The sequence below is a fragment of the Erpetoichthys calabaricus genome, chromosome 4 (assembly GCF_900747795.2).
Source record: "Erpetoichthys calabaricus chromosome 4, fErpCal1.3, whole genome shotgun sequence".
Taxonomy (NCBI): domain Eukaryota; kingdom Metazoa; phylum Chordata; class Cladistia; order Polypteriformes; family Polypteridae; genus Erpetoichthys; species Erpetoichthys calabaricus.
This window is the reverse complement of record NC_041397.2, coordinates 188,046,718-188,074,036: the sequence shown is the minus strand read 5'-3', so window position 1 is coordinate 188,074,036 and position 27,319 is coordinate 188,046,718. Positions and strand designations below refer to the sequence as shown.

Genomic DNA, 27,319 nt, shown 5'->3' with positions numbered 1-27,319 from the left:
ACAAACTTAACCTTTAAGTTGTGTGATTGCTGAAATTAAATGTGACTTTTAAAACATGAACACATCACACATGTAAAGAAATAACAGAAAGTTAACAAATATTTCTGTATAATGTAGGATTTGTCTATGACAAGAGCATACACTGTTTCTTGCATAAAATGAAGGATAATTGCCATTAACAGGAACAATTCCCGGACTGATTTAGAAAATATGCAAAATTAAATGAAGAACGGCAGTTCAACTTGTCACTTAAAAATGAAAATTTGAAAGTACTTGAATATAATAAGAGCAATGTAATCTTCTATTCACTGGTTATCTTTTGCTGTTGCCATAAAGATTTTTACATCGGTATCAGGGAATTCTGCAAGAAGTGTGGTTTTAAAAGCATCTTTAAACTTCTCTGTAAATGTGAGGTCAGAGCGGAAGCGATATTTGTTTGACCACAACAGAGTTGTTCCAGGTTGTACAAAATGTTTCATGACATTAAGCAGTTCATCCAAGTATTTGTGGACATAAACCACATCAGCTGCAAGAACATAGTCATACCGATAAACAGACTGAGGGTAGGTTTCCGCTACATTTTCTCCCCAGTCAAGTGCAGCCACTTGTGGTACATAGCGACATCTGTTTCGAGTGTTGGAGAGTAAGTTGCACTTTAGGTTTCCCAGAACGTCTGGAAGATCTGTAGCTGTGACCCAGCCTCCTGCAGGAGGAATTATAAAAATGATTACTAGCAGAAATCGAAAAATTCAAAACAGGGTATATTTAGAATTAAGATGAGGTTACCCAACAAACAAGCCATAATGGAAAGAAGTCCTGTTCCAGCTCCTAATTCCAGGACTGCCTTGTCTCTGAGATTAAATTCTTGTTGGTTGTTTTCCAGATATTGGCCCAGGGCAATTGCCTAAATGATAAAAAGAAAGAAAATGTAAATGTTTATTTCTATATACAGTTTTTCTCTTTTTTTAAAAAACTCTTCTTTGTTTCTTCAAACTACTGACTCTGGGCAGAGTTTGTGGAGGATCTTATGGTGAGATGAGACAGCTAAGCTTAGCTGAGAAGTTGGTAAGGGCAAGATTTCTGAACTGGATGGGAACCCCCAGTGAAAAGAATTAAAACGGTGGAGTAGTGCAGCATTAAGCAAAATAAGAACCTAATGAATTATCACGTCCAAGTGTCTTCATGAATATATGTCGCCTACAAGATTTTATTGTGCATATATTTGTTGCTGAGTAGTAAAACTGAAAATTGGGTAGTGCCATGCCATCTTCCACTTTAGATCTTTATAAAGCTGCCTTTTTTTGAATGTGTGGCTGTTTTAAATTCCAGATAACGTACTTAGTCTAATTTCTTTAAAAAAATCTGATAAAAGTACATGTGGAATACACTGAAATAGATAGAGCAGCTTAGGGAGGATGTTCATTTAGACAGTGTTATTCTCCCTGCTAAGGGGATATGGAGGTTGGACCAGCTGTGATTGATTTTATTCGTAATACTTCCAAAACTGTATTGGAAGAGATCTTTGTGTTTGTTTATGGTGGTTATTCCTGGATATTTTAATGTGTTTTGATATTATGAAAAAATAGCCATGCAATCTGGTATGATGTGCTTCAGAAATCACTGGGAAAACATGCTTTTATTCAGATAACTTTTGATAGCAGAAACCTTACGAAATTCTCCAGACATGTCTAAGTCTAATGGTAGAGATAATTGTTGGTATGATATACTGTATAAAACACCATATCATTGGAATACAATAATATTCTCTGATAATCCCCTTTATCTCTGGTTTCTTCCAGAGGTGAAAAGCCAATGGTTCAAAGGCTGACATGAAAAGCATTGGTGATAGTGAGCACCCATGCTGAGTTCCTCATTATAATTTGTAATTATCTGAATTTGTGTTATTAATATGCACTGGGGCTTCTGGACTAGTATAAAGTAGTTTAAATCCTTGCAGATATTGTGGAACCTGAATATGTGCAATAGATTTGTATAGGAGTATCTATTCACTTTATCAAAGAGTTTTTTGCATCCAAAAACAGTAAAACTTGTGGTGAGTCAGAATTTGTTGGCAAATATATTACATTAAAAAGGTGCTGAATGTTTGATGCTAAATGTCTGCCTTTAATAAATGTGGTTTGGTCTTGTGAGATTATTGATGGAAGCACTTTTTCAGTCCTACTTGCAATACTTTCACTACTATCTTAATGCCATTACTCAAGAGTGAAATTGGTCTATATGATGCACATTGTAGTAAGTCTTGATTTTTCTTTGGGAATACAGTTATTAATGCTTGACAGCATGTTTGGGATATGATTTTGCCTTTTTTTAGCTTCTATAAATGTTGTTAATAACAATGAAGCCACAAAATTGAAATGTTTTTATAAAACTCAACTGGGTCTGCAGCTTTCCCGCTTTGGAATGAGTTTATGTCTGTATTTCTAAAAGTGTCTGTGTTTTTTGAAGTTCTTCTGCACTCAGAATACTGAGTTGTAGTGTTTGGACATAAATTCTATTTTTGAAAGAGGCCAGCCGTCTTTGCTGTGGCATGTCTTGTGCACACCAAACTATATTATGCTGTTTATTTTATTTTTCCTTCTGCAATTTTGCTTCTTCAGCGTTTATGGTCCACCATGACTTTCAACAACAAATAGATATGCACTCAAATCAAATCTATTTATTCCTAAAAGGTGTCTACAGTTCACCAATTATATTCTGTTTTGTTATTTTACATAGCCTATGGAGCGAGATTCATGCCAAGTAGCAGACATGTAAAAGTGTCATTGTACTTTATACATATATCAATAAATCTGAGCTAATTACACTGCATTATATTTTAAATATATCCTTAAGACATTTGAAGGAACTAAGCCCCCTGCATGGCACACGTTTTGTGGTGTGTTCTGCACACACACAATAAAAATACAGTATATTCAGAAAATGAATATGCACATGTACAATAACTCAGAAAATGACAAAAGTGTGCAATAAAGCAGAGTGAAGTGCCACCAACGGATTATCGAATTTTTAATTTCACTCCATAAATACACGGTAAGATAATGCAAACTCCATGCAGATTCTGGTGCAGTGAGTACCTCTGTAGTAAGCTTACTAAACTTCAGTATGATTAAAACTCAGTGTATGCCTATAACATCTGTTCAGTTCTTGTCAATTGACTGCATGTTGTGCAGGTGAATTATGATAATGGCGGCACCAGGAAATATGTTGGTAAAATAGCAAAATAAGCTTTAATTTAGTGAAAGAATGTGAGTGTGACATTTTCAGTTATTATTGTGTAGTCGTCTACAGAACAGAGGTGACATCTGGGCATCAACATTCAATGTCAATAAGACTGCATGGTAATGACATTCTGAGGTGAATCCACATCTCTGGGGAAGAAAGATGCCACACAGTGGAAGGGGAGCAGCAAAGTGAAGTACACAGCCATTCACCTTTTAAAATTGGCTAAATATCACAACAATGTTTTGCTTTTTTTTTTCCTTCTTAAAATTATAACCATGTATACATATATGGATATGCTGTTTTGCAATATGTGTGTCATATCAAAACATGTATCAATATACTCAACATTTTTGGATTGAAAAATTGACATATATGGTAAACTTTAATGCTTTTTTTTCATACTGGGACTCCAGTACCCATTCGCTTTATTATAAAATGCAAGAGCCAGCTACTTATTTATTGAAAGTTTTATAAAACGTGCTTTACTTTAGAATATAATTTTATGTTTCAAATTATATATACCATGATTGTGAAGAAAATAACTTTGACTTATCCTTTAAATTATTAGGTGCCATTTGATGCCCCTTTTTGCCCTGAGTGGACAGATGGGATGCAAAAGTAATTTGCTTCATATTTAAAATTAGTTGAATCCTTAAAACTGGTTGTATGTTACTCACCCCTGGCCATACAATGGCAGCATAAGAATCAATAGACTCTTGTATTTTTATCTCGTAGCCCAAAAATGAGTAGATGTCTTTTCCAAAAACTGAGTAGCTGCTTGGTTCCCAGGGCAGTTTCGGAAGCGTGGCTGATGGTACCAGTGCTGGCTCTACTGGTAGTTCTGCAAAAAATGAATGAATAAATAAATAAATTATACATTTTTAAAAAGCAACCTACTGTAGTGTTTTTAAACTGTAAAGGATGTTTGTAATGCTCAGTATACAAATAATGGCTTGATGAAAAGCTTGATTTAGTGTTGCAGAGGCAGAAAAAAACACCAAAACTTGCATGACATTAGGGAAGGGCCTGATGGGAGCATTATCCAAAATAACTGGAAGGGGAAAAAGTCCCTCCAAAGGCAAGTGTGGGTGTATAACAACCACTAAGTGGTGGGAAGCATGGCACATATAATAAACTCTCTATAAGGGAGTTCTTCATAAACAGCAAGATCAGCAAAAAGCCCCAGAGGATTGGCAGAAAACCAGGAATGTTCTTTCAACATAGCATGTGGCTGATGATGTGCCCCAGATAGTATATATAAGTAGAGATTGTAAATATAACTCAAATGCTTGTCAATCTTTTATTTTTGATGCTGTATCTGTGAGAACCACATTTCCTACGACTCAAACTACATGACTGAAATTACTAATTAGAGTAGCAGATAAAGCAACTTGAACCAGGAAGCATCTTCTAGTGTTTCAGGAGAGATTATTGTAGGTTAAACCTGAAGAATTTAGAGAAGAGGAAATGCCAGAAAAAAGTGAATTCTGCAAGTACTATGAGAAAGAGAAAAATGAAGGGAGCACCTAAAACGAGCTTAAACAAAATATTAAAAGAGGAGGAAAAGCTGGAGGATATGGTATGTTGTAAATATACTTTGTTTTTTTAATTGTGATTCCTTTTCGGAAACATTTTTTGAATTAATTACTTGTAATGGTTTGTTGGGATCCCGAATTAATTCCTCACTTTAATTTTTGGTTTTGGCTTAATTTTGACATAGTTGTTCTTCCAAAGTAATTTTGTTGATTTTAAATCAATGCAATTGCATGGCAGTGTTGTCTTGTTGTGATAGCAATGAAAGTTCACACTGAGCACTTCCTCACTATCTGAGATTGATGGATTATTCCTGATAGAATAGAATTTGCTTTAGTTTGTGTTTTCTTGGTACATGAAATTTTTTTCAGTTTCTTTGACTTTGTTTGTGACTTATGAGTAACCTCCTCATCCTCATTTCAAATCTTTTTGTCTGTTCTTTAGTAGAACAAGATGAAAATAGAATTGAACATGCTCTTTGAAATCTGGGACGTAAAAAGTTAAAACAGATGCTGGTGGAATGAAAGCTAAACAGAACAGGTTTTGACCAGTTTGTCTCCATTTGTTAGAAAGCAATGTATTTGGAGACATTCCAGGCACGGACACAAAATTTAGCAAAGTCTGAATAGTTGCTTTTAAAATTAAAAATGGAGAGGTTTGTGATTTTGCATAAGCTGTGTGTTTCATGCACCTGCTCAGACACCAAAACTATGAACAGAACTGTTTAATTTATGAAAGAAGTTCATAAATGGATAGTAATCTACATAAATCAACTTTCACAATCACCGTTTGTCTTTTGCACATGGTGATACGTGAGCTTTCAAGAAATAACCCAAACATGCTTATTCCAATAAACTAAATAATATAGTTTATTCATTACATAAAGTTAATATATAGGATGGATATACTGTATACAAATACACACAGACACAAGGACAATGACAAACAGTGCAAACAATAAATAAAAAACAAAAACAATAAAATAAAATAAACAATAAAGGTACAAAATTAATTCTATTTGCTTACTTTCTAAACATTTACCCTAGGAAATCTTATTTATTCTGGATCGGAAGCTCTGGTCTTTCAGCCATTGAGGCAGATTAGTTCATATGTAGTTATAAGTATTTAAAGCTCGCCAGTGTTCACTTACCCCACCTTACCCCCCCCCAGCTCCACCATGAAGGCAAATTAGGCATGCGCCTGGGGCGCAGATCATAAGGTGGGGGAAAAACCCAGCCACATGGTATAGCTACCAAACAGTCGGTTGGCACACTAGTAAGCTTGGCCTAAGGTGCAAAATAGCCTAGCACTGGCATGGACTACAAGGACTTGTACATGTGAGGTTGATGCTGCTCTGCCTTAATGAGAGGTTACTTAGTTTTTCCAATAATTCATAATAATAATTAATCATATTAATTAATAACGTGAAATATCAGTGTTAATGCATTTGCTGGCATTATGAAAACTTCCAATTCACAATAGCAGGTTGCAGGCCGCACTTCAGTTTACAGCCTTTGAGGCTTTACACGCAGTGCTCCTTGCTGTACTAGCCTAATAATTACATCTTCTGGGCAGTTGGTCACTGGTCAACTCCCTACTTCAGCAAGACTGAAGTGTTGCTTTAGATGCAGTCTCTCTTCCTCATGCACTTTGCTGTTGTTTTAGCAAGACAGGACTAAAAGGAACAATCGCATCCAACGCCGTTGTGGAGAATCATCAACTCTAAACGTTCAGCATTAGGTTACCCTCTGGAGTTGAACAGATCGCGGCAGCCATTGTTACAAGCACACTCTAGGCAAATAGGGGTTCTGCTGCAGAGCAGCCATTAAGGCCAAGCACAGAGAGGGTAGAAACAAGAGAGCTAATGCTAGCAATGGGTTATAAAGGATGGTGTGGACATTCTGCCACTAATTTCTTGAGTTCACATAAGGCCATCCCTTTCATTGGCAATTGGTGCTAAATTTTGTCCATCGATGTGGTCAGTGGTTGAATTCTGGTTCTTTGTGTCATACGGTGCCATACTGATACATCTCTGTGATTGATCAGTCTTATCAGATGAGACCCCAGAAGTGTGTTACACTTAGGCTGAAGCTGATTGTTTATAAAAGAGGTAGCTGCAGTTAAAGATGAGTTCAGTGTTTTTAAAGTCAGTGTGATTTGTTGAAAAGCATGACGGAACACACTGAGTCAGACTGATCGAGCCACCCTCTCTCTAACAAACTCTTCCAACTACTTCTGGGAATTCTTAGATGGGTATGTACACTTGGAAAAGGTTTATACCTATTCTCTGTAGTGCTTTAAGAGTATGGTATGCTGTGAGTGATTGAAATATTCCTACCAAGTGCCAAATTAATCATCCACTAAATCAGTTTGCCACAGAGCTGTGATATCAATAAGAGAATCGCCATCGATTTCCAGGTATTACAACAAAGGTGAACACACTGCAGGCCCAAGAACTCCTTATATCGATCCCCCTTCTATAATCAGAAACCTTTAGGAGGTGATGCACACGCCTTTTGATGCAATAATCAAGCTCCGTCATCCTACAGCAATAGGCTGGCTTTTCTTTTTCAAGAATTTCCATTACTCTGAACTTTATCTATCCCATTTCTCTCTCTTCAAGTAAGCTTCACTCTTAAGTGGATCAGTGAAACAATATAAATATATTAATACAAGTCCATTACTAAACCAAACACTAAGAAATAATACTGGGGCAATTTTCTGTACGCACTGTTACATGATTATCAAGACACCCCTCCTCACTAGCCAGAGCTTTCACTATTTCTCTCAGATTCTAATTCTCCTCTGTAGCCTTGTCACTACTGAACTATTATCAGGACCTCTGCCACAGAAAGGACCAAATTCGAACCAAATCTATGGATGCCGTAATTCCAAATTTCATTCTTCATGGTCTCACCAAATTCATCCCACACACAGGCCTTCTTCTTGATCACTGACATAAGTAGCTACTTCCTTTATGGCCTAATAGCACCTCTCATTGAAATCTGAATGCCCCCTTTCAAAAATCCCACAACCTCCCTTGCTACTGCAGTCCACAAGGTAAGGTTACTTCCATGACAGATACCACTTTTTTGTTACTTCTCATGGCTGGAGATATTTAAAACGTAAAAGGCCTGATCAGATTCCCTGACATCCCCTGAGAAGATCTTCTGGAGGTAAAGACTAAAGCATTCTAAACAGAAACATCCACTTACAATTCCCAGTATGCCCTCACTAACAGTTTGGAACTTTTAATTCTATCATGCAGACATGCAGTCCATCTGAGCCTGAGAGCCAAGTACCTCTATTTACCTGACTGTTTAGTCCATATAGCATTAGGACAGATGTCAAAACTACTTTTGACCCAAATTACTCAGATACTGTGTGAAGCTGGTGTTTAATTTATGGACAATCCAATTCCACAGAAATTGAATAATAAGCCACCATGCAGGTTAAGATCAGACAGCTATCTCTGCTCTTTCTGATGTGATCATGGACATCTGCCAGTAGCACTACTTACTGTAAGTCAGTTTGAGGTACCCACTATCTCTAAAAGGGCTGCATTCTCTAGATACTTGAGGGCATATAAGTCAACCAAAAATTTCTACTCTCCAAATTGAAACCGCTAAAAAAGAAGAGAGAGCTCTGTTGATCAAGAAGTCTAACTCCAGAGCAAATGCTGTAAGTAGATGTACTGTACATCTATTGCTGTTCAGCCATATCTAGCCATCTTTCATCACGTTAAGGTTTAATGCTGTACTGTACATCTGGATCTTTTCCACCACAACTTCCCACCTGACTGACATTTCACTCAGACCCTAACTTTTTGCTTTTTGTTATTGTTGTTGACAGCTCTTCATGACTACTTCTGGCCAAGTCCAACAGGTTTACATGAGCCAACCAGATTTAGGCAATTGCTGACAATAGAATTATTCAATATGATGATTTTACTTCCTTAGCGTTACATTTATTCTCAAAAAAACATGTAAAAAGCATTGCAATTTTTGGCTTGAAAAATTACATTTTTATTAAATCTTATCTTTCTACTGTAAAACATGCAAAACGCTAAAAGTACAAAGTCAAAAGTGTAGAAAGTATAATAATGATACAAATAAAAATAATACGGCGCCACGGTGGCGCAGTGGGTAGCGCTGCTGCCTCGCAGTTGGGAGACCTGGGGACCTGGGTTCGATTCCCGGGTCCTCCCTGCGTGGAGTTTGCATGTTCTCCCCGTGTTTGTGTGGGTTTCCTCCGGGCGCTCCAGTTTCCTCCTACAGTCCAAAGATATGCAGGTTAGGTGGATTGGCGATTCTAAATTGGGCTTGGTGTGTTTGTGTGTGTCCTGCGGTGGGTTGGCACCCTGCCTGGGATTGGTTCCTGCCCTGTGCCCTGTGTTGGCTGGGATTGGCTCCAGCAGACCCCTGTGTTCGAAGTCAGCGGGTTGAATGATGGATGGATAAAAATAATAATAATATGAATGGCACACTCCACATGTGCGAGTTATGTGAGTGTCACTTTCAGATTCACCAGAATCACTTTTGGTTTCACTGACTGTTTCAATTTCAATGCCTGAAGACAGATTCACCTCATCATCACTGCTGAGAGGTATTTCTTACGAGATTCCATTATTAGGCTAGGAGAAGATGCGTCTCCACCCTTGCCTCGGTTGACGCTCGAGCCAGACTAGCCTATACCATTGCCCGAGTAACGCATGGCACTAACACAGTTGGGACTTTTATAGCCTGAGTAGTCTTCAGCACTATAACAGAGATATTACATCAATACTTATTTGATCTTCCTTTTGCAAATACAACAGCCTCTAGATGCCTCCTATAGCCTTTGATGAGTGTCTGAATTCTGGATGGAGGTATTTTTGACCATTCTTCCATACAAAATCACTCCCATTCAGTTAAATTTGATGGCTGCCAAGCATGGACAGCCTGCTTCAAATCATCCCATAGATTTTCGATGATATTCAAGTCAGGGGACTGTGACGGCCATTCCAGAACATTGCACTTCTCCCTCTGCATGAATGCCTTTGTAGATTTCGAACTGTGTTTTGGGTCATTGTCTGCCCCTGCGTAACTTCGCTTTGTGACTGATGCTTGAACATTATCCTGAAGAATTTGTTGATATTGGGTTGAATTCATTCGACCCTCAACTTTAACAAGGGCCCCAGTCCCTGAATTAGCCACACAGAATGATGGAACCTCCACCAAATTTGACAGTAGGTAGTAGGCGTTTTTCTTTGAATGCGTTTTTCTTCTTCTGCCATGCAAAGCGCTTTTTGTTATGACCAAATAACTCAATTTGTGTCTCATCAGTCCACCAAGCACTTTGTTCCAAAATGAATCTGGCCCGTCTAAATGAACGTTTGCATACAACAAGCGACTCTGTTTGTGGCGTGAGTGCAGAAAGGGCTTCTTTATCATCACCCTGCCATACAGATGTTCTTTGACCAAATTGCGCTGAATTGTAGAACGATGTACAGATACACCATCTGCAACAAGATGTTCTTGCAGGTCTTTGGAGGTGATCTGTGGGTTGTCTATAACCATTCTCACAATCCTGCGCATATGCTGCTCCTGTATTTTTCTTGGTCTGCCAGACCTGGGTTTGACAGCAGCTGTGCCTGTGGCTTTCCATTTCCTGATCACATTCCTTACAGTTGAAACTGACAGTTTAAACCTCTGATATAGCTTTTTGTAGCCTTCCCCTAAACCATGATACTGAACAATCTTTGTTTTCAGATCTTTTGAGAGTTGCTTTGAGGATCCCATGCTATCACTCTTCAGAGGAGAGTCAAAGGGAAGCACAACTTGCAATTGACCACCTTAAATACCTTTTCTCATGATTGGACACACCAGTCTATGAAGGTCAAGGCTTAACGAGCTAATCCAGCCAATTTGGTGTTGCACGTAATCAGTATTGAGCAGTTACATTCATTCAAATCAGCAAAATTACAAGGGGACCCACATTTTTGCACAGCCAGTTTTTCACATTTGATTTAATTTCATACAACTAAATACTGCGTCACTAAAAATCTGTTTGGAAAACACCTCAGTACTCAGATGTTCCTAGGAAATTAAAGACATACCACTGTTCTCTTTTTTGTTGAAAGTAAATTATTACGCAGTCTGAGAGGGTTTCCCAAACTTTTTCATATGACTGTAAAGTGCATCCAGTAAGTATTCACAGCGTGTCACTTTTTCCACCTTTTGTTATGTTACAGCCTTATTCCAAAATGGATTAAATTCATTTTTTTCCTCAGAATTCTACACACAACACCTCATAATGACAACATGAAAAAAGTTTACTTGAGGTTTTTGCAAATTTATTAAAAATAAAAAAACTGAGAAATCACATGTACATAAGTATTCACAGCCTTTGCTCAATACTTTGTCGATGCACCTTTGGCAGCAATTACAGCCTCAAGTCTTTTTGAATATGATGCCACAAGCTTGGCACACCTATCCTTGGCCAGTTTCGCCCATTCATCTTTGCAACACCTCTCAAGCTCCATCAGGGTGCACAGCCATTTTAAGATCTCTCCAGAGATGTTCAATTGGATTCAAGTCTGGGCTCTGGCTGGGCCACTCAAGGACATTCACAGAGTTGTCCTGAAGTCACTCCTTTGATATCTTGGCTGTGTGCTTAGGGTCGTTGTTCTGCTGAAAGATGAACCGTTGCCCCAGTCTGAGGTCAAGTGCGCTCTGGAGCAGGTTTTCATCCAGGATGTCTCTGTACATTGCTGCAGTCATCTTTCCCTTTATCCTGACTAGTCTCCCAGTTCCTGCCACTGAAAAACATCCCCACAGCATGATGCTGCCACCACCATGCTTCACTGTAGGGATGGTGCCAGGTTTCCTCCAAACGTAATGCCTGACATTCACACCAAAGAGTTCAATCTTTGTCTCATCAGACCAGAGAATTTTCTTTCTCATGGTCTGAAAGTCCTTCAGGTGCCTTTTGGCAAACTCCAGGTGGGCTGCCATGTGCCTTTTACTAAGGAGTGGCTTCCGTCTGGCCACTCTACCATACAGGCCTGATTCGTGGATTGCTGCAGAGATGGTTGTCCTTCTGGAAGGTTCTCTCTCCACAGAGGACCTCTGGAGCTCTGACAGAGTGACCATCGGGTTCTTGGTCACCTCCCTGACTAAGGCCCTTCTCCCCCGATCGCTCAGTTTAGATGGCCGGCCAGCTCTAGGAACAGTCCTGGTGGTTTCGAACTTCTTCCACTTACGGATGATGGAGGCCACTGTGCTCATTGGGACTTTCAAAGCAGCAGAAATTTTTCTGTACCCTTCCCCAGATTTGTGCCTCGAGACAATCCTGTCTCGGAGGTCTACAGACAATTCCTTTGACTTCATGCTTGGTTTGTGCTCTGACATGAACTGTCAACTGTGGGACCTTATATAGACAAGTGTGTGCCTTTCCAAATCATGTCCAATCAACTGAATTTACCACAGGTGGACTCCAATTAAGCTGCAGAAACATCTCAAGGATGATCAGGGGAAACAGGATGCACCTGAGCTCAATTTTGAGCTTCATGGCAAAGGCTGTGAATACTTATGTATATGTGATTTCTCAGTTTTTTTATTTTTAATAAATTTGCCAAAACCTCAAGTAAACTTTTTTCACGTTGTCATTATGGGGTGTTGTGTGTAGAATTCTGAGGAAAAAAATGAATTTAATCCATTTTGGAATAAGGCTGTAACATAACAAAATGTGGAAAAAGTGATGCGCTGTGAATACTTTCCGGACGCACTGTATATATATAAAAATAGATTTGTGGCCTGTGCATTTAGTGAGTCTTGATTTGATTTGATTTGTTTCATTTTGTAGTGAGATGGTCAAGTATTAGGCTGAACCAAGACTATTGGTTTGATTTGAGAGCTCATTGTCATACTCAGCCTTATTAATACTATTTAATTTTCCGATTCCTCCTATTTAAGTTATACTGGGCTATGACATTCTTTAACAAATACAAGGAATGAATAAAACAGTTTAATCAAAATTTATTGTTTCATAAATGAGATTGGTACCCAGCCATTATAAGCCATTGAAAAGTTGATCTACACAGCTTGACTGTGCCACTCGGTGGTTGTAAGTGCTATTTGTTTGGTAAGTGTTTTTGCCAACAGAAACTAGGAGTTCAGTCAAGTCACGTAACACCACAACATCACAAAATGCCATCAATATAATTCACGAAACACCCATCACATTAAACTATGGTTAAGATTAGGGTTGTTGGAGGGTTATCCGACTCAAAGGGCGTTTTGTGACGGACGTTGTGGGGATTACCTGATCTATGTTATAGGTATTGCAGGCTGCAGTTTGACCCATCTCGTTTTTGCCCCCAAACAATCACATCAGTAATTGCAAATCATCAACAGGAAAAAGTTAATATCACACAAAGGCAGCTAGTAAACACCATCCCAGGCCTGACTTTATTGGGTGATATGGCCTAAAATCCATATCACGGTATAAATGAAAATTCTGATGGTTTCACCTGATCCCAGTATAATGTATATACAGTAAGTCCTTGCTATTCATGGATTCTCTTGCGGCAGATACGCTTATCTGTTATTATAAAACTGTAACCCATTTTGTAACACCTGCAGTCTCATCAAACATATTTGCAGCCATGTGGAAGAGAAGAAAAATTCTGAGAGGCCTATCACACTGCAGCGAAACGTGAGATTGAGCTTTAACAGGGCTGCGATGCTCTTGGATGTCCAGCCTGCACACGCGCACTACGCTGCATGAATCAATGTGCGTCTTCCCAGCACCAAGGAGCGTGGGTAAGCTGTTGACCCCTATTCATGATGGGGACCAGGGCTTGTAATTGTTCTCCATGAATTCCCAGTAAGTGTGTGGGTCATAAGCTCGCACTGATTTTGATCATCTACCGGTCTAGTGATGTTAAGTTTGTTCTGCCTTTTCAATTTCAACATTTGTCTTTGATTCTCCAGTGTGAGGAACTCTGCTCTCGTCTGATTTCGTTTCTGCCATTTCCACTTAAAACAAGTCTACTACTTGTTATGCACCTGACCACAGAGAGTGTTTCCTTGTGGAAAAATCTTAATGGTTGCTGCATCTGCATCTGCCCTTTGTACACACCGTTCGTCGCTACTACCAATTGAATGATTTAGTGAGGGCCTCAGACCAGCACTGCTGCTATCGCTTGAGGCCTCTGGCAGAGCAACATGAAGTAGGGGTGTGCAATATTGGGGAGAAAAAAAAATATCTCGATATTTTCTGGGACTTTGACGATAACGATAATTCCAAGATATTCTGCATCCTTTAAACATGTGTTTGTAAGTCTTATTAAGATCTAGCTTGGTCTTGGTAATAGAAAATTAATTGTAGCTTAATGAAACAGTTAAGGAAAACAGGTCTTACTTATTTAATTAAAACTGAAGTAAAACACCCGGGTCCTTACTGTGTGGAGTTCGCATGCTCTCCTCGTGTTCGCGTGGGTTTTTGCTGGGGGCTCCGGTTTCCTCCCACAGTCCAAAAGTGTGCAGGGTAGGCTGATTGGCGAGTCTAAATTTACCCTGTAATTGTGTGAGTGTGAGTGTGTGCACCCTGATGGATGAAGTAAAACAAAAACATTAAATTCACCAGTCAACTTATTACAGTATGTATTATAGTACATAACTGAACAGTGGCCTACAGGATGTACACAAACATGTGCACTTAGACCAACAAAACTATTAAAATGAGAGCACCTACTATTCATGCAAACAAGCTATAAACGCACAGGGAATAAAATACCTGAACATCACAATTACAGTCCATGAACTGAACATGTGCGGCATGCAAGCAAGAACACAAATCTAACATACTGTACTATACTGTAAACATCTAAACATCCATCGAATACTGCAGAAGTAGCATGTGTAAACAAGTTTTACACAAACTAACACTATTACAGAAATTACTAACTTCCTTTGTCCAATATTGCACAAAGTTATGAGTTTTGAGAAAGTTATGAGAACTGTAAAATTCTACTGGAGAAACTTCAAGTTGTGTGACAGGAACACCAGCCTGTTCACAGCATCTGGCTTTAAAACAGCACGGCCACATGTTACAACATTTCCTCCGGTGCTCAGAAGCACTGCTTGAGGCAGGAATGCACAGGTACTTTTTTGCTAGTTTCCCCAATCTGAGGAAATTTACTTCTTGTATTTTCCACCACTCAAATGGATTTACCTCATTGTCCACCTCAGGTATCATTAAGTAGCTCTTGATCTCTTTTTCAATGGCAGTGGGCAGAGACCATCTCTCTCAACCACTTGAATTGGCACCATATCTTTTGCGATGTAATTGGTGACGGCGTTTGTTATGTCATGCCATCTGTTGCTTTTCTTGTCGTAAGGCACTTTTTTGCAGAATGAGTCTGCTAAAGTTTGCTGAGTGTGTTTTTGTGCTTGTACTTTGGTTACTTTAGACTTGTGCTGGACAGTTGACTCCTTACGTTTTTCGTATTCTTCGTATTCTGTGCGGCGGTTAGTTCGCAAATGGTGAAACAAGTTAGCTGTCTTTAACGTCAACCGATTTACCACATAGTTTGCAGATTGCCGTCTTTTGAGCAACATCAGTCTTTTCAAAACCAAACGACTGCCATGCGAGTGAGAATGAACCACGACTGGCAATTAACTCAGACGACGTAGATGGCGAGGCTGTTTTATCATCTGGCGTTGTTTGTTCACTCATTTTGAGGCAGGGAGCGACGCTAACTTGTGGCTTGCTGGACGTGCACGCCTACGCAGCTCGCTTTGTGCACGCGCAGTGGTCTATACTGTTGCATTAGTGAATGAACTCTGTGTTTTTTTTGCAAAGCGAGTTACATACTCGATAATTTAATCTCGCTATATCGTTAAAACAGCAATTAAGATATAATCGTAAACAATGTATATTGCACACGCCTACCAAGAAGGCGATCAGACTTGACCATCTAGAGCAGGGGTAGGCAACGTCGGTCCTGGAGTGCCACAGTATGTGCAGGTTTTTGTTCCAACCCAGTTCCTTAACGAGAACTCAATTATTGCTGATGAAGCACATATTGCTTAAGTGACATTTTAATGCTTCATTTTAGTGGTCTCGCTTGTTAAGGTTCTCCAACCTTAATTGCTTGTTTCAATCTTAAACTGCTGAATTCAGTGTTTTAATTGCTCCTTATTAGCAATAAGATGTAAAAGACAAAGCAGCCAGCAGTTCTCCAGCTAGCTTTTTTCAAATTACATCTGTGTGTGTTCATCATGCACGGTTTGATTTAATAAAACACTTAATAGAAAAATGTGACAGACTGAAAATGATCTGTTTTAGGCTTCAAATCATTTGGATGATATCCTTGGAAAGGAAAAAAATCTACGATATAAAAGCCTTACATTGCACAGACTAACAAGCCATAAAATTAAATAAGGTCTGAGATTGGCAATGATTGGTTTCTAATTAAGCAATTGGGTTGAATGAAAACCTGTAGCCACTGCGGCTCACCAGGACCGACATTGCCTACCCCTGTTTTACATCTTATTGCTAATAAGGAGCAATTAAAACACCGAATGCAGCAGTTTAAGATTGAAATAAGCAATTAAGGTTGGAGAACCTTAACAAGCGAGAGCACTAAAATGAAGCATTAAAATGTCACTTAAGCAATATGTGCTTCATCAGCAATAATTGAGTTCTCGTTAAGGAACTGGGTTGGAACAAAAACCTGCACATACTGTGGCACTCCAGGACCGACGTTGCCTACCCCTGATCTAGAGCACGGGTGTCAAACTCCATGCCTGGAGGGCCACAGTGGCTGCAGGTTTACATTCTAACCCTTTTCCTAATCAGTGACCAGTTTTCACTGCTAATTAACTCCTTTTCCCTTCATTTTAATAGCCCGGTCTTTAAGGATTTGGCCCTCTAAATTGATTCTTTTCTTCATTAATTGGCAGCCAAACAGAAATGAGATGTGAAACGAGCCAACAGATGACCAGCTAAACTGGGGTTTCAAACTCCAACTAATTTCTTAACGAGAAGCCAATTCTTGTTGTTAATTAAACCCGTTACTTAATTCCATGGCTTGCAGCTGCTCTCATTCTGCTACAGCAGACATTTCCCAAACTGTTGATTTTTTTTTTTTCTAATTATTGACCTGAGAGGTCAACCTTACCAAGACCCTCACCTTTCTTTATGTTCAGATAATGTGGTTAGCTGGTCACCTGTTTGCTTATTTTGTGTCTCGTTATTGTTTGGCTGCTAATTAAGGATATAGAAAGAACTAAGGGGTTTGAGTCGAGTCAATTAAATCTAAGGAAAAAGAAGTTAATTGGCAGCAAAAACAGGTCACTAATTAAGAAGGTAGTTAGAGTGAAAACCTGCAGCCATTGCGGCCCTCCAGGACCGGAGTTCGACACCCCTGATCTAGAGGAAGTAAAAGTTGTTTCTGTAGGTGAACTTGTAGAAGGATCATTACTGAGCCTCAAGGGTGTGAGAGTGGATGGCTAGAACGTCTGCCAGTCTGGGTGCACGGGGGCTTTTGGGATAGGGTGGATTCCAATGAGCTTAGCTGATATTGGGTGCACAAACTTATGGGTTTATGGCAGCAAAAGTGTATTGTGAATAGGGTCTGCTAGAACATAGTAGTCACTGCCACAATTCCAGATTTTATGCAAGAACTGTCATATTTCTGTTTGGTTTTTTTTCTTTACATTTTTATTGTCATCCTCGTCACTGAACCTTTTTGCTGCCACTGCCATCTCAGCACTGAAAAGTTTGCTACTTTATCTCTCTCATTTTAAGAGAACTGTCCGGTGCATACAACAAACAGTATTGAATACTGTACTGAAAACTAGAGATGTCATTATGCTAGACAAAATATTGTAAACAGTGTTGACAACTTGAATCAGTCTGGGGATGTGTGTCCAGCAGGGAGCGCTAGTTTCCTGTGAATGAGTTCTTTCATGATTGTGGTGTGTTACGTAACCCAAATCTATATAGATATCAAATAAAAGGCAATTACCCCTGCCTAGTAAGAAATCACGCAAGAGAAATAACTTAGCTTTGTTTAATGTCAGCTTATGCTGTATAACAGATGAAGGAAGCCAATGACAAAACTAAGTTTGGGAGTGGGGGCTCGAGGTGTTGAGTCTGTCGATGTTCGTCAGTGCAGTGGAAGGCATTTTCGGGATTGGATGACGTTATCTCCCATCCGTCCATTGGCGTCAAAAGGTGTGCCGGGCAATGTTCCCAGGCTTAATACTGTTTTCCCCATGTGCAGACCCCCACTCAGATGAATATGCAATTCCAAACAAGGCAACAGAGCTTAAACGCAGATTTAATTCCATGCTGACTTAACAGAATAGAAATAGCACACAGCATCTCTCAGTCTGAATGCACATGCTCCAGTTGTTTTAATCTCTTATCTGCTTGCCTAGCAGTTCTATATGGTGAACCCCTGTGCTTAATTTCGCTCTGTGTCAGCTGTGCATGTGGGTAGAAAAAAGCAGATTTATCTATATATATATATATATAAAATCCCTATGTGCGTCCAGGTGTCCGTGTGTGGGTATCTTCTGGTGAAGTGTGCATCCGTGGGGCATGGTGCGATGCACGATATTACTGTCAGAGAAAGTTAGAGGCGTTTTACGTAAATACAAACCAGTATTACTGCAAGAGGAAATTAAAGGTACACAATACAGTGACGCATATTACAGCCACATACAAGCCAGTATTACTGTCAGAGGAGATTAAAGGCATATTACCGACGCGCACGCCTGTATTACCGCCAGAGAAAATTAAAGGTATATTATGGACGTACAAGCCAGCGGACGTACAAGACGGTATTACTGTCACAGAAAATTAAAGACACACAATACACGGCGGCAGCCTACGAAGAACGGTCAGCTCAGCAAGTAAACATCAACAAAAGAAAGACTGAAAGAAAGAAAAATACGACCAACAAAAAGAATGAGGTCAAAGTCCCTTGCCATTTAATATAGACTGTTCCTACTAATGTTTATGCACTACTGTTCTAGCGCCCGTTATTGTAACGGGCTAAATGACTAGTAAGATATATTTGCACAGAGCACAGTGACCTATTAAATTTATGCTTATTACAGGACGAGTAACCAGCAGTATGAGCTGGCATTTCATTGTGCAAATGAGCAGCTTCAGAGCAAGCTGCAGGGAAGCCTATCAAAATGGCGAGCCTGCCAAAGTTGCATAAGAATTCCAACAAGTATTGCAACAGTGAGCATTAAGTTACCTAAAGGAGAGCTGCAGAAGAGCAAGAATTCATTGGCACTTGGTGTTGACAGGTACCACAGCAGCCTGGCAAACATAATAACTGCTCCTGCATTATGACGCTTTAAAGAAGTATGCTGTATTACAATGTCTGAACAATTTTAGCATACGGGTGAGCTGCATATAGTTTAAATGTGTAGTTTGACAACATAAAGAACAGAATAAAATAGTAAACCCTTCCACTATGTGGGGACCGATAGAAGGATTAACTCTTAAAGGGGTATACTCACTTATTACACACAGTTCACATACAAGTCGATACCTTTACGACATGAAGGCGTTGACACAAAACCTCTTGTCCCATTTCCGTGCTGTATATTTTCATTGTTTGCAATTTTTCACTAATTTTGAGCATACCAGTAAAATAGTTTTCTCAAAATCCATACCGGAAGACGCACTTCACCTGGTATCCTGGATCAAGTGATATAGTGCTCACAGGTGGCGCAGTGGTAGCACTGCTGCTTTGCAGTAAGGAGATTGTGGGTTCGCTTTGCAGGTCCTCCCTGCATAGAGATCGCTTTGAGTAGTATATAAAGAATTAATTATTGTTATTATTAATGGAGTGGTGGCTCTGAGGCTAAGGATCTGTGCTGGTATCCAGAAGGTTGCCGGTTCGAATCCCCATCACTGCCAAAAGAGATCCTACTCTGCTGGGCCCTTGAGCAAGACCCTTAATCTGTAATTGCTCCAGGGGCGCTGTACAATGGCTGACCCTGTGCTCTGACCCCAAGGGGTATGCGAAAACTAACAAATTCTTAATACAAGAAATTGCATAAGGCGAAATAAAGAAAAAAAAGTCTTAGGTTGCCTGTTTTGGGAACAGTTCAACTAGGCCTTCCATTTAGACTAACTTGCCATAGGTAAAACTACCAGGAACATACGGCTCCTAACAGTAAGGCTCTATGGATCACAAGACCTTCCACTACACCCAGGTCACAATCCTAGCAGAATGTCATACTGATTGTTTCATTTCTTTGAAATTTCTTGACTCGGTTATCTCCATAATTCACCACCAGACATTTCTATTCATGCTGTTCCAAACTGCTATTCCCTTTTTGATATTTTCAGTGTAATTTCCCTGTTCAAAATCTTTGTGCTTATGCATCTTAGGAAGAGTGCTCTCTAAACTAAAGATTAGTGGATAATCAGAATACAACAGAAGCCTACCTTCATCTGCGCTCGATGAGTTGGAGTCACTTGACATTTCTGCATGCCCTTCTGTGTCGTTTTCATTGGCCTCCTTCACATCACTCTGCTGATTTAATGATTGTTTTGGATCCATGTTATAAATCTTATAGGTTAAGGAAAAAAAAAATTGAACCATAATGAGCAAATCTTAAGATTAATCTAAGTAACAGACATCCTTTACTTTTACATAACACTTTGTGACCACCAGGGGGCATTGCAGGCCCCCAAACTCCAGACACAATTGCATGGATACAAGCCCCACTTTAAATACAAGGTTTAATAATAATAATAATACATTTATATAGCACCTTTCTATGTTTAATCTTATAAATATCTTATACAAATGTTTCAAAAGGGCACACACCAAACACAATACAACTCTTCACTCTCCTTTTCCTGCTCTCCTTCCACCTGACTCTGGCTCTCCGTATTCAAGCAGGCTGCTTCTTTTATACAGAACCTGTGAGTACTTCCAGTGTCACAAGACTGTCCGTCTGAAGCGCTTCAGGGTAAAGCGGATACCCCACAAAGTAGGGACCATTAATCCCATCAGCATACTCTGATAGCACCCATGGAATTCAACAGGGATGTGTAATGAAACTACAGTTCCCAGAATGCCCCTGGGGTATCTGTAGAGGTACCGTAACCCAGTGACACTGCCACCTAGCGTTTTGAGGTAGAAAATAAACCAAGTAAGTTGTCTTCCCCTGTCCTTCCATTGTATTGGCCTCAAGGCCGGGTAAGGATCCTTGTTCAGTCCCAGCAGGATGCCAGTCCCTGCATGCCATCCATTACAACCTTTCTACTGTGAACGCCGTACCAGGATGCTTTATAAAGTTATATTAATATTCTTTTTTTTATATATTATATCATTCAGAGTGCAAGCCAAGTATCGTTCAGTAAGTCAGAGGCAATCACATCTTACAGCAGAATGGCTTAATCACTAGGGCTTACATGACTTGTATGAGAAGGAGGACAGATGGGTACATACCATCGGAAATGTAACAAAGCCTGCAGCCACTTGCGGGACTGCAAATCATGAACAATGAGGTGCACTTTCTGGTAGTAAGAATATCGACAAAATATGCTCCAGTATTGCACGCCAAGTCTTCAGTTGGCACTTCAGACAATTCAATCACAAGTTTCTGGCTCAACGTTATGAAAAGCCACACATTCTACATTCTGAGTATTATAAGGAGGGGGAATGAATGACAGAAGGCTTTGCTCGTCGCTTTTTTGGTAGGCTTTTTACTACAAAGAGGACAAGTACAAGGTATGCTGGCTCCAGGACACCTGCTCACTTGAAGTGTCTGACTGGCGATGGGCATGTCGCTGTGTCCTGAGGGGAAGTTGACTGGAATGAAGGGATGATTTATGTAAAGTAAATATGTCTGCCTGAAAAAAAATGAGACTACGTTAATATAACACAGCTTTGGGAAAGTAAAAGTTATAAACTGTGTCCCTTGAAACCTAAAGCACTACTAAAATGACATTGAAATGTAAGGACATATTTGTATGGACAGTTTGCCCACTTCTGCTCCAAGCAGAAAATGGAGCTGAGCTGCATGTTCATGAACTTGCCATTATCCTTCATCATTATTCAGTAATCTTCTTCTTCTTCCGGTTGCTCCCGTTAGGGGTTGCCACAGCGGATCATCTTCTTCCATATCTTTCTGTCCTCTGCATCTTGTTCTGTTACACCCATCACCTGCATGTCCTCTCTCACCACATCCATAAACCTTCTCTTAGGCCTTCCTCTTTTTCTCTTTCCTGACAGCTCTATCCTTAGCATCCTTTTCCCAATATACCCAGCATCTCTCCTCTGCACATGTTCAAACCAACACAATCTATGACTTGTAATAAAAAAACAAGCCTTTGAAATACTACAGCAGGAGTTTGATTGTTCTGCATGGTTTTACAGGGAGGAGTGCTGTCCTTCCTTTACATGATAGCTAGGAAATTCTCTATACATGTGACAATACTGCTATGCAGATACTACAGTTATACTCGGATTTGATTTTATTTCAGAAACTATTCAATACAGAAAGTCTTCATCAGTTACCCTAACAACATTTGGTGTTAATTATTAAATTTACAGTTACCAGAACAACTTTTATGACTGTGATTACAGTCACTGGAGTGAGGAATTAGAATGAAATCGGACTTGGCAGCCTACCACACACCCAAGCATTTCTACTATACTTAAATTGTCAGTGGATTTGTTTGTTTATCCCTGCTGGTTTCTACATTGCAACTGCAAATAGCTGTATGATTTTTTGACGGGGCAAAAATGTTATCCTGCAGATGCAGCAACCATTAAGATTTTTCCACAAGGAAAAGTGCATAGCAAGTAGTAGACTTGTTTTACGTGGAAATGGCAGAAACAAAATCAGACGAGAGCAGAGTTCCTCACGCTGGAGCATCAAAAACGAACATTGAAATTCAAAAAGGCAAAACAAACTTAACATCACTAGATGATCCAAATCTGTCGTTTTCCTTTGTTTTGCAAGAAATTCTGCTCTGTAATTTTAAACAAAGATCAGATGATCTGTTTGCTTCAAGCTGATGTAATATGATGATTATGAAATGAAAGTACCAGAAGGGGAACAGTCAACTAAATAGGCCAAGGATCTCTACAAGGATGTCTGTGAGATATGGGCCAAACTTTGAAATGTGAATAAACCACAGTAAAGTCTTCTCTGCCTGAAATGTCTAACCCTAATTGGCACTAACGCTACCACGCTGCCATCTTCTAGTCTCTGCCAACAACAAGGGGCTCTAACAAGATAAAATGTTCAACAAAAATGTAAAACAACTCACCAAAATCTCATCTGAAAGCAAAAATTAAGAATTATGACACCATCTGATAGACCTCAATAATGATGGTAGGACCCGGTACAGAACTGTACTAACGGGCCTCTTCTCAGTCTCAGCTTCACAACATATTGGCCAGTTACCAAAACTGTTTCTGACAGAACATTTTCAAGGTGTATTTTACAACATTTCAACTCAAACGCATTGTGTTACATTCCACGCCGAATGCAAAAAGATTATAAATTTGTATTTTGTAACACAGCAATCCAGATGCAATCAAATATTCTTTTAACATTGTGTAAAACAAATGTAGCACATAAAAGAGCCTGTCTTACTGCACTAACTTCTACAGAATCCACCGCCAAGCTTCCGCAGTTGTCATTAATAACATCCATAAAACTCACTTGATGCGCAAGCTCTCAGTTCAGCGATTTTTTTCAAGTCCCACCCTTCTTTCAACCATTTCTGGTTAACGGCCCATGTCCACAGTCCTCTCACCTCTCATTCACATGAATGCTTTTGACAGACACATTTTCTGCTCGCTCAGCACTTATAAATTTTAACGTTTTCCTCACTTTAAGTTTCCAATTAAAGAAGACGTATTATGTCCAAATCTTATTGAAGAATTTCATCACGAAGGGGTATCAACACAAAAAATGAGTACACGGGAAATCCTAGCAGCGAGAAATGATGAAGTCAAACGAATTAACGCCAAAAAATGTCGATAGGTTACACAGCCAATTGGTTAAATGCGTATCAATAGACTATGCTGAAACAGATCGTGTGGAAGATGAAAACAAAAACTTACAATATCCCGAAGAATAGAATACTGTCTTGTCTTCCACTGCACAAATTACTGTAGAAAAGAACGATGTATCCAGAAAGGTAACGTAGTAAATCTTCCATGGATAACATTACACAACAAATGAGATCTTGATATGCCATTCGTTTAAACGTTAACAGTTTCCCGTTAGAATAGCTTTTGCAAAGACAATTAACAAATCACAGAGTCAAACATTCGAAAAAGTCATTTTATTTAATTTGCGTGTTAATTTCAAAGCCAAACAGAACGAAATCTTATTACGCAACAAGAAACATAATTTACTTTCAAATTATTACGTTTTACTATTTTTTAATATGGCTAATTACTCGCTGTAATGTAAAATAGTTAGTTCTGTTATGCATATGTAAAGAGGCTAGTGTGTAGCGCCCGCCCAGGGGGTTGGTGACCGAAGCATTCAGGGTGCAAAGAACCCTAGTGTATATATATATATATATATATATATATATATATATATATATATATATACACAGTATATAAATAAATTTTTTTTAAATATATATATGCTGCAAACTATGAATATACCTGTAGACTTGTGTGTGTGTTTGTTGGTAACATACTATTGTCACTGTCCTAAGGAGACATGTAAGTAAGAATGTCCTTGCACCATGTGCAGTACTCTGTGTACACGATGTACAATGTGCATGACAGAAACTGGATCTTATGAACTTGACCTCTATCTGAATGGTCATCCAATATATCCAGATTTTATTCATGGACTCTTATTGATTGAGTCAAGAGTGAAAGCACTCTTCTCCCTGGTACTGTGAGACAGAAGGTAGCATCTTGATGAAGATATTTTGTAAAGTGGTTAGGTTTTCTGTTTTTGTTTTGTTTTGTTTTTTTTGTAGAAAGTCTGTTTTGGATAGACCTCGAGCAGCACCCATTCTTCTGAATTATTCTGAATAATGCAATTATAAAGGCACATTCATCCAGCTCTTTATATAAAAGATGGAACTGACAACACCAAGGAAACACAGTGTAAAATAAAGGATGCAACAGTTAAACTACTACACTGTTAAATCACTTATTCTTATTCTTTTGCACCCAGTCACTTTAACAGACTTGTCGAAAGATTTCTATTTCTCCTATTAATTATGCAATTAGCCTGTAGTTTTAGCAAATGTTTTAATAAAAGTGTTTCAGCTTCGTTTTTGCCTTAAATAGCCCAGGAGACTCTTGAGGAGTTTTTCTTTTCACCTTTTTCTCAGCCTTGAAACACAGAGTGCTGTGGGTCCAGGTGCAAGAACTGAGAGGCGATCTGCTGTTATTACAAACCAAGTCCCTACATCCCATGCCATCATCACACACACACACACACACACACACACAAACTATGTGAAACGGGATCTGGTGTCTGGCCTTTTACAGAGCTGAACAACATCACTTTTCTAGTTTGCTGTGGACAGCTCAAGACAATTCCTTTCTTGAATGCAACACAGTGACAAGGAGCCTACCATCCTTGATCTGCATAAAGGCACAAGCTGAGACCTTCAAAATGTCTTATTGCAGAACATACAAGGTCTGTCTATTAAATAACAAGATTGACACAATAACTCACTTTTATTTATATAACAATTCTAATGCTTGTCCCCTTCAATACACTCCCCATTCACAAATACGCACCAATGCAATCTTGGTTTTCACTGGTTGAAGGTGTGGAGCAGATCAGTTTTTCAGTTTTTAAGACATCTGATGTTTTCTTCTTTACTGCATCCATTGACTCAAAACGTGTTCCTTTAAGCATCAATTTCAACTTAGGAAAAACACACGTGCATGAGACATGCAGTCTTCCACGTAAGCTGCAGTAAGCTATTGAAAAGATTCTGATGGCGTTTTGTTCAATTTTATTAAAAATTTCAAATTGATACGTTGGTCAACTTTTAAATTAGCATGATTCCGGCGCACAAGTGGAACCACAACTGCATTAAACGGTGGCTGACAATCAACTAAACAGCAGAGAGTGTTGTTTGTCATGTAGGTTTGGACAGATTTAAACCTGCATGGCTAGTGCTCATAATCAATTCTCACTGCTTTGTTTAAGAGATAGAAACACAGTCTCATTATTTAATAGACAGATCTTGTATGCACAATTTTATATCTTTAAGTCTTTTTAGGTAAATGTGTCTGCAAAATGTGTAACAATAACAATGTGTCCCAGTTATCCAGAGCTATAGTATCAAGCAAGCTGCAAAGTTTAAACCAAAGACAATTTGTTAGCTAAGCATCTGAAACATTTTACTGCACATGATGCCCCATCATTAGAGCCTACAGAATAATGTATGCAGTCATCTATACATTACACCAGCCCCTAAAAATGACATTCTGTAGCCCAAGGCGGCATCCATGCAATTATAAAGGCACTTGAAGTTAAACTGCATTACCTTAGTCTGCCCGAAAAATCACAAGTCTGAGAAGAGGAGTAAACTCCACCCCAGCCAACACGATACCAGATATATAGAAGAGATACACCTTGCTGGACACTCCCATCTGAATCGCTGCCACACAGAATGACTGCAGCTTTATTTAAAGCAGCACAATGACAGGGCTTTAGAGTGAGGGCTCCTTCCAGAAAAGCATCTGTCAAAACAATTTTCCAGCCATTTAGGGAGCACTGAATCCCTGCTTAAGATGGCATGCTGGACAAGGTCCCATTAACGTTATGGCCTCCAAGAGGATTTTAAGCAGACTCTCCTTCAGGGTGCTTTGAAAGTATGTGCTGTTGATAGATGTGTGTCTCCCGTCAGGGCCAAATGTTTCAGATTGTGTGTGTTGGTGTGTATTGCACAAGCTTCATCATGGTGTTTGGGAGGGGGTGACAGGGGCTGGAAGCTTTGTTGCCAGTTTCTCATACATTTCTAAAATGCCTTATCAGTATTCCATCTTTTCCATTTGCATGATATTAAAGCGATTAATCAGTAGAATAACATGACAAATTGCTGCCTCCTTTTAAGGGGCATATGATTTGGGACTGGAAGTACTTAACAAGTGGTGAATTTGCACAAGGTGGGGAACCTTTATTTATTTTTTTTTTAATAGACAGAAGAATAAAAATACAAGGAGGCAGACCTCTAAACTTTAACAACTGGAATTTTTTTACAGCAGTATTTCAGTAATTCAAAAGACAATCAAATCCAGCAGCATAAGGCAGGAACAAACTCTGAGCAGGACAGCAGGCTATCACAGTGCACACTCACTTACACACATCCACTGATATGGAGTCAGTTTGTCACCAAGTAATCTAATGTGCTATCTATAGAATATAAAAGAGGAATATCAACACCAAACAGAGAGTTTTAACAAACATTGTACCGTATGATCATGACAGGATTTGAAATAGATCCTTGGATAAAAAAAAAAATATATCAATACTTGCAGTTATACATTTTCGGAAGCATT

The 27,319-nt window shown here is 39.2% G+C and overlaps 1 protein-coding gene across 1 annotated transcript; it reads right to left on the bottom strand.

The window, feature by feature from the left end:
* LOC114651417 (protein-lysine methyltransferase METTL21C-like) lies at positions 1-26,626 on the bottom strand. Its single transcript, XM_028801307.2, has 5 exons — positions 26,305-26,626; positions 20,245-20,368; positions 3,921-4,084; positions 787-904; positions 1-703 (listed from the first exon to the last, which is right to left on the bottom strand). Exons 2-5 carry the CDS (start codon positions 20,357-20,359, stop codon positions 306-308), a joined length of 795 nt encoding a protein of 264 aa, XP_028657140.1. The 5' UTR covers positions 20,360-20,368; positions 26,305-26,626; the 3' UTR covers positions 1-305.
* Between the last annotated feature and the right edge of the window lie 693 nt (positions 26,627-27,319).

What these genes read in the sequence shown, in the direction of transcription:
- LOC114651417 (XM_028801307.2), bottom strand. Translation starts at nt 20,359, where the DNA reads ATGGATCCAAAACAATCATTAAATCAGCAGAGTGATGTGAAGGAGGCC. An exon ending in CTCATCGAGCGCAGATGAAG is followed by an intron (nt 4,085 to 20,244) that starts GTAGGCTTCTGT and finishes CATTTTTTGCAG; the next exon opens with AACTACCAGTAGAGCCAGCA. An exon ending in CATTATGGCTTGTTTGTTGG is followed by an intron (nt 704 to 786) that starts GTAACCTCATCT and finishes TTCCTCCTGCAG; the next exon opens with GAGGCTGGGTCACAGCTACA.